This window comes from Mastomys coucha, unplaced genomic scaffold (genome assembly GCF_008632895.1).
Source record: "Mastomys coucha isolate ucsf_1 unplaced genomic scaffold, UCSF_Mcou_1 pScaffold15, whole genome shotgun sequence".
Classification (NCBI taxonomy): Eukaryota; Metazoa; Chordata; class Mammalia; order Rodentia; family Muridae; genus Mastomys; species Mastomys coucha.
The window spans coordinates 19,149,877-19,158,106 of NW_022196897.1; the positions used below are offsets into that span (position 1 = coordinate 19,149,877).

Sequence of the window (8,230 nt, forward strand, 5' to 3'; positions counted from 1 at the left end):
ACTTGCCTCTGCCTCCCAAGTGCTGGGATTAAAGGCGTGTGCCACCACCGCCTGGTCATCCCACATTCTGGAGTAGTCCAGTTATACTTCTTTTTTGTTTTGTTTTGTTTTGTTTTTCGAGACAGGGTTTCTCTGTGTAGCACTGACTATCCTGGAACTCACTCTGTAGACCAGGCTGGCCTCAAACTCAGAAATCCTCCTGCCTCTGCCTCCCAAGTGCTGGGATTAAAGGCGTGTGCCACCACTGCTCAGTTATACTTCTAGATTAGACCCAGAGTCATTTGACAGGAGAGTGCCATGGATAACATGTCCTTAACTGCACCCAGTCCTTGGTACCGAATGTTATCTTTTGAAAAAAAAAAAAACCCAGTTTTTTGTTTTATGCACCGTGCATATGAAGGAGGCCATGGGGGCCAGAAGAGGGCATCAGGTTCCACTGAACGAGACAGAAGCAGTTGTTGAACTGTGATGTGGTGCTGGGAACCAACCTGTATCCCTTGTAAGAACTCCTAACGGCTGATTTATCTCTCAGTACTTCCTCCCCTTCATATTGGCCATGCCCCTGAGCAAAGGTAACCAGTCGGTCTTCATCTTAGTTGTGGCCTGCTGCCGTGTGTGGGGAGCTGAGCTGCTAGTACACGCTGACCAGCTATTGTGGACAGTATTGCTTAGAGCGGGGAAGAGGAGAAAATACAGCAGAAACAACGGAGACAATGAAGCTGGAAGCCATGGGCCAGGCAGGTGGCTCAGCAGTTAAAAGTCCCGGCTGCTCTTTCAGAGGTCCTGATTCAATTTCTGGTACCCACATGGTGGCTCACAATCACCTGTAACTCCAGAGGACTTGATACCCTCTTCTGATCTGAACACCTGAGCAGTGGTGGTACACGCCTTTAATCCCAGCACTTGGGAGGCAGAGGCAGGAGGATTTCTGAGTTCGAGGTCAGCCTGGTCTACAGAGTAAGTTCCAGAACAGCCAGGGCTACACAGAGAAACCCTGTCTCAAAAAGAAAAAAAATTTTTTTTAAAAAATGTCAGTAAATCTTGAGACAGGTAACAGGGCACCACCTCAAAGGGGAAGACAGGAGAGGCCGACTGTGGGTGTGTAGGCTGTGCCTCTTTGTTGCCAAGCTCCTGAAATGTATAGGCTGTATGCACCTCAGACTTGTGGTGGCACAGGCCTGCCTAGCTGGGAGGATTAGGGTGGGTGGGACCCCTGACTGCCACCCTCCAGGATCGTCTGAGTTTCTAGGAATGGAAGAGTTGGGATTTCTAGACATCTCAGAGGCAGGAGACACGTGGTGACTTCAAATGGCTGTGAAAGCTGAAGTAGCTGCTTTAAACTAGGTAGGACTTTTCTCTCCGACCTCATTTCACACCCCAGGCTTAGCTGCCTGCTGGTCATCCCGTGTCCTGTGTTAGGGACCATTCTGCTGAGAGAACAGTAGATCTGAAGCTCTAGGCTGAGCTAGGGGTAAGGCAGGCAGGGAGACAGAAAGCAGAGGTCCGGGCCAGGCTTTGGAAGATTGTAGGTGGGAAGCTAAGACATCACTGTTCCCCAGGAGTGCTTCTCCAGCCTCCTGAGACTTAGCTGAGGTCCTCGGTGACCCTGCCATTCAAGCCTTTGCCTCTTCCTCCTGCCGTTAGTGGTCCACGAGCCACTCCTCACTAAGGTCACACACAGTCAGGGAGCTCAGGGTCTCTTCAAGGTTGGAAGGAGCGTTCCATTCCAGCCCAGAGGGAGGCACAATCCAGCTCTTGGGACAGTGACCTCTGGTAACCTTATTCACAGCACTTGAACAGACTTGTCTGAACCTTAGTTTCCTCCTTGGGAAGATGGGAGGGGCTATCCCACGTACCAATGGGATTCTTGTACAGGCAAAGGACAGCAAGCCTCCTTATAGACAGGAAACTAGAGCTCAAAGGGGAGAAGCAGTCTTCCAGAGCACACCCAGCCCCTCAGCCTTGGACCTGGCCTGGAGCTCAGGTGTTCAGGTCTGGTCTTCAACTGTGTCTCCACTTCTTGCCATCTGCATCAGTGACACCCAGAGATCGTGGGGGGGGGTGTGTGTGGCAGGGCCAGGGTAGCTCAGTGCAGTCTAGAATGGGGGCCTGGTTAGTTTTTTTGTGTGCTTGATATAAGCTAGAGTCATCTAGGAAGAGGGAACAGTTGATGAAATACCTCAGCAGGTCAGCCTGTGGGCAAGTCTTCTTCGGACATTTTCTTGATTGGTGAGTGATGTGGAAGGGCTCCGCCCACAATGAGTAGCACCACCCCTGGGCAGAAAGCAAGTGGAGAAAGCCTGGGAGAGCAAGCCAGTGAGCAGTGTTCCTCTGTGGCCTCTGCTTCACTTCCTGCCTCCTGGCTCCTGCCTGAGTTCCTGCCCTGACTTCCCTCTTTGATGGACTGTAAGCGGTGAGGTGAGATAAACCCTCTCCTCCCTGATTGCTTGCTTTTGGTCAGCATTTTAATCACAGCAACAGAAAACAAGTTAGAACAACAGCTGCATTATTCCTCAGTCTCCTCAGCTCTGCATCCCCACGCCTAGCCTGCTACCTTGTAACCTCTGTCAAAATCTGCTCTTGGAAATGTAACTGCACTGACTACTCTGGCCTTGCAGAGACCTGGTCCCACTCTTTTAGCTGACTGCTTTGGTTAAATCCTTCTGCAGGAGCCACGTGGGCTGCTGGGGAGTGTGCAGGTGAGGAGACACAAATGCTACCAGCCCACCCAGGCTTCTGACCCTGGGTTTGAGCCAAGACCTCAGGTCTGAAGCCCCATCTGCTGCTTCCAAGACTCTTGGGCCTCACTATGCCCACCTGGAGGCAGGCTGGAGATTGCTCTTTGGGGATGGCTGGGGGCTCTGGCTGAGTCACAGCACAGATGGCACCTGGGGGTTAGCAGATGCTAGTTTGAGTTTGTTTGGAACACTTCTTGTAGAGGGGTCTCCCTGAGTCTGCCACATTTCCTCCACTTCCCCGGGAAGGTGTCCCGGCTCAGTTCTCACCTGCTGTCTGACAAGGACTTGTGGAGCATCACCCACCGTTCATTCACTAGCACTATTGCCGAGCTCATCTGAGTGCCGCAATGGGGAGCCAGGGCTCTGCGTGCCTGTTAGGACAGAGTTCCCAGGCAGGTACTGTTTCTGTACCTGCTTTACACGGAGAGACTGCGGTGCAGAGAGCCCAGTAATCCCTCTTGTCGTCACCCAGGCAGAGAGTTTGTGGTCTGGAAGGTTTCTTGTTTTTCGTTTTGTTTTGCTTTTGAGACAGGGTCTCACTCTGTAGACTAGTTTGATCTCAAATTCAGAGATCCCCCTGCCTTTGTTCCCCACTGCTGGGGCTAAAGGCAAGGTCCGACATGCCTAGTCTTGAAGGTGGTTTGCTATTCTTATTTGGTGATATGTTGGAAAGTGTGGTCCAGTTTCAGCTCAAACCAATTCAATACTTTGCAGAAAAAAAATAAAAAACAAAAACAAAACAAACAAACAAAACAAAACAAAAAAAAAACCCCAACTGGTTTCATTCATCCTGTGGTTCAGTAAAAAGTGGCGATTTGAGTTTGGCATGAGCTCCAGCCATATGTGCAGATCCTTTCAGCTGCCTTATCTGGTCATATCTTGAGAGAAAAGACCTGGGCCGTCCACTGAGAGGGCTGTAGGGCAGTGAGGAGGTCTGGGCTCCGAGAGGTTTGGCCTTCAAGAGTCTCCTTGTCCCCACCCCAGGTCTGGAAGCAGCATCCGCTCCGACCCTCCTGTCCTGGGAGAGCTGAGAAAGGATGTAGACCAGGCTGGCTTTGAGTTCACAGAGATCTGCCTTACTCTGCCTCCCAAGTTCTGGGATTAAAGGCTCATGGTCACCACACCTGAGAGGATGTACCTTAAGTTGCCTTCTGAGCAGGGCATCCAGGTTTCTGAAGGTGTTTTGGAGGTGCCCCTTCATAGCAGCAGCAGACAGTGGGCGCTGGGGAAGGTAGGGCATACTGTCTTCTGGGCAGGGGAGCACCTGCCGGAGAGATTGTTCACTGTTCGCTCAGAGCAGGCTGTCAGTCCTGTGGGGCAGTCTGCTGTGGGGGAGGCGGCAGGAGGGAGCCCCGCCCTGCAATGGCCTGTGTTCCGGTACTCCCATCTAACCTCTGGTCTTCTCTTCTCTTGCAGTCACTGAGAAGGAAGTACAGCAGTGGTGAGTAGAGGAAGCCCCTGTGTGCTGGGTGGGCATGGCTGCTGCAGTGGGCGTGGCCTCTGGTGGGTGTGGCCGCTTGGGTGGGCGTGGCTGCGGATGGGACAGGCTGGGACAGATCAATATCCCCCGTTGTGTGGGGCTGTGCAGGGTCCATTGAACAGGCTGGGGAAGGGTAATAACTTCTTCCCTAATATCTCTCTCTCTCTCTCTCTCTGTGTGTGTGTGTGTGTGTGTGTGCATGTGTGTGTGTGTGTGTGTGCATGTGTGTGTGTGTGCATGTGTGTGAGTATGTGTCAATCTTTGGATGTAATTCTTCAGGAACTTGCTTTTTTTGTTGTTGCTTTTGTGGTATAAAATGATCTATTTATTTTTAGTTTGTGTTTGAGTGTTTTGCTTGCATGAATGAATGTGTACCATATACGTGCAGTGCCTGTGAGGGTTGGAAGAAGGTATTGGATCCCTTGGGTACCCACCTGTGACCTGCCATGTGGGTGCTGGGAACCACCAAGCTCTGAGCCTCTGCAAGAGCAGTGAATGCTTCTAACTACTGAGCCATCTCTGCAGCCATCTCTCTGCTTGTTTGTTTTGAGACAGTCTCACTCTATAGGCCAGGCTGGCCTGAAACTCACTCTGTAGCCCAGGCTGGCCTAGAACTCACAGAGACCCACCTGCCAAGTTCTGAGAGTAAAGGCATATACTACCACCACCTGGCCAAATTGTTTTTTGACACAAAGTCCCTCACTGCTGCTCTCCAACTTGATTAGGCTGGCTGTTCAGATTGCTCCAGAGAGCCCCTGTCTCTGCTCCCTCAATATCTCCAGTACTGGGCTTGTAAATGCATGCTTTTTTACAGGGGTTCTGGGGATCTGAACTCAGGTTCTCATATCTACCTGGCAGGTACCTTTCTGACTGTGCCATCTACCCAGCCCCACTTTGTGGTATCCATTAAGACTCAAACTGGAGGCTGGAGAGATGGCTCAGTGGTTAAGAGTACTGACTGCTCTTCCAGTGGATTTGGGTTAGAATCCCAGCATTCCATCTTAGCTCATAGTTGTCTGTATCTCCAGTTCCAACATGCTCTTCTGGGCACCAGGTGCACATACAATATACAGACATATAAGCAGGCAGAATCACAGAAAACAAAATCAAAATGATTCAGCAGGCTAACGGAGGAACTTGCTTGCTTGCTGCACAGATGAGACACAAATCGGGAGATTAGAGTCTACTACTGGCTTCATCACTAAGCCGGTCCAGGCCTTGTGAAGTCTTTTCTTCATTTTGGGACTCAGTTGCCTCATTCATAAAATACTTAATGAATCTGGATAGTGGTGACTTATGTCTTTAATCCTAGCACTCAGGAAGGCAGAGGCAGGCAGATTTCTGAGTTCAAGGCCAGCCTGGTCTACAGAGTGAGTTCCAGGACAGCTAGGGCTATGAAGAAACCTTCTTTTCAAAGAAAGAGAAAGAGAAAGAGAGAGAGAGAGAGAGAGAGAGAGAGAGCAAGAGAGAGAGAGAGAAGAAGGGAAGGAGGGAGGGAGGGAAAGAGAGAAATAAAATAAAATAAATATGAGATGAAAGTTGGGTAGCTCCAGTCTCTCTGACATTCTGTCAAGAAAGATTCTGAAGAGGTATGTCACAGAGCAAATAGAAAATGTAGCAGTAAAGGGATTAGTGAGATCTGTGAGAACTAGTGATGCCTGCTCTGGGCCTTGGGGGAGGAGAGCAGGTCATGTGTGCCACAGTGCAATATGAAGCAGACAGGAGAGACTCTCACTGTAAGGAGAACTCCAGGAGGGGAGGGAGGAGATGAGATTGATACCAAGCAAAAGTCAGAAAGCCCTGGGGAGGGAGGCAAACTGGGGAAAATCCCAGCTTCAGATGAGTTCAGCGGGGCTGGACCAGTAAGGGGAACTCATAACTTCATAGCCTGCAATCCGCAGGTGTTTGCTCCACAGAGTCCAAGGGATGCCAATAGGAGGCAGGGAGATGTCCACACAGAAAAGCTAGGGAGACCGCATTGGGGTGGGCTCAGGAACAAGGACAAAGGAAGCAGGCAGACCTAGGAATGTTCGAGGGGAGCAGAGGCCAGACCCTCCAGGGCTTCTCCTAATCTTGGACATCAGATTCCATGCTGCAGAAAGGGCAGAGATGTGGCTCTGCTGCCTTTGCTGCCTCTGTTGCCTTTCACTGAAGATCTGCTAGATGGGCAGAGCCAGAACCATGAGCCCACAGGCTTTGATAAGGGAGTGGAGGTGTAAAGGAAAACTGACCCCCTGGTCCATCTCTGCTATCTCCTACTTAGCCACTTCCTTCAGGAACATTGTACAAGTCTGCCCATTTCTAGGTTTGCCTGCTTCTTTTGTCCTTGTTCCTGAGCCTACCCCAATGCGGTAGATATCAGTAATGGGTCACAGATTGTGGCGTTCTGATCCGCCTCCAGTGTTGTGGGCTGTTATAGAAGTATTACCACACAAAACAAGCCCATTTATTATCACTGGATTACCTAAAACTCCTTTTATGGTTTGGGACTTTCTCTAATATCCTGCTGGATTAGAGGTTAGACCAGGGACCCCCTGCACCTGTCCCGCCAATGCCCAGGACTCACATCTTTTTCCTGTTCTTCTAGTCCCATATTTGGGGATCCCTCCATTGTGGTCACTGTCTCCCAGTGATTCTTTTGCTTCCTGCACCCCATCTCTCAGCCAATGCTAGGGGAACTGGAGCTGGAGCCAGATGGATAGGTCTCTTGAAGCCCCTTTAGAGCACACCTCCTAGCTTGCCTAAGGCTCAATGCCTTGCCTTCATCCTTGGGGCTGCCTGGAGGCCCAGACCTCCCCTCCCCAGGGCTCCTCAAGCACCCACTCTCATCCAAGTCCCACTTGTGCCCCTTTGGAGCCTCTCTCAGTGTTCTTCAACCCCACACCTCATCTTGTTGTCCAGGTCTCAGAGGTTCCCATGTCTCCAGCACCATAGTGGGCACCTCGTTTTGTACTGACATCTAACACTGCTGTTCAGGGTCCCCAAGTGATGCTGTGTTTGCCACACAGAAAGTGCTAGAGGAACCAAGACTGGAACTCGGGGCCTGGGTTGCCAGGGCACGGGGGATTGCCTGTGCCAGGCAGCAGGGACCCCATCACCCAGCCCTAGCCCCAGGTGACCCTGACTGAGTCTGCTCTTTGGAAAAGGGCCCAAGACTGAAGGGGTGGGGCCAGCTTCATCTGCAGTCTTCCTGTGTCCCAGGCTCTCTATCTTAGATCCATCTCAGTGTCCACAGACCTAGGTTCATCCTTGTGGGTGGTCAGAGGCACAACGGGGGCCAGCTGAGGAATACCACACATGCTAAAGCTTGGAGTGCCTCAAAGGTGACCGGGACATCATGCTGACTGGAAACAGCATGGTTTCCCATCTGCTCAAATCCAGGCTGCCAAGGATGCTGAGAAGGGAGCCAAGTGAGGTGGAAGGTGGTAGGGTCGTGGGTTGTGGGTGCTTTCCCCCCCTGTTCTGTAGTGTGGATGCAAGGTGGGGGGTATCTGCAAGCACCTCAGCAGAGCCTGCTGGACCATCCCACATGCCGTGGGGAGCCAGAGCTCTTGTCCCCAGGGCTTCTGTGGACAGCTTCTGGCCTAGCATAGCATTCTTCATGGAGTCCTGAATTCTAGAAGTAGCCTCATCTTACAGATAACGAGATTGGCTTGGAGAGGTGGAGACACTTGCCTAGGACACACCGCTTTGTGAGTGTGTGTTTGTGTGTGCAGTGGGGGGCTGTGGTTTGGGTCTAGCTTGTTTCTTCTTCATGCTTCAATGCTTCATGTATGCTGGCTTCTTGCTGCGAGGGGCCCATGAAGCCAGAGGGAAGGAAAAGGGAGGAGGGACCCTCCTCCTCCAGGGAGCTGTGGGGAGGTAGGGGTGGGCCGAGGCAGTGAGGCCTTTGAAGAGATGACAAAAGGGACCTCCCAAGGTGGCCTCCTTGCACCCCTCTCTGCACCCCTCCCTGCTGCACCTCCCTGCTGCACCCCTCCCTGCACCCTTCCCCTCTGCACCCCTCCCTGCT

General features: G+C 51.7%; 1 protein-coding gene across 1 annotated transcript in view; it reads left to right on the forward strand.

The window, feature by feature from the left end:
- Ncs1 (neuronal calcium sensor 1) overlaps window positions 1-8,230 on the forward strand; it is a 52,470-nt gene that overhangs the window by 23,508 nt on the left and 20,732 nt on the right. Inside the window, exon 2 of the mRNA XM_031369742.1 lies at window positions 4,155-4,179. Within this exon, the coding sequence (XP_031225602.1) occupies window positions 4,155-4,179 (25 nt within the window). The remainder of the gene's footprint in view (window positions 1-4,154; window positions 4,180-8,230) is intronic.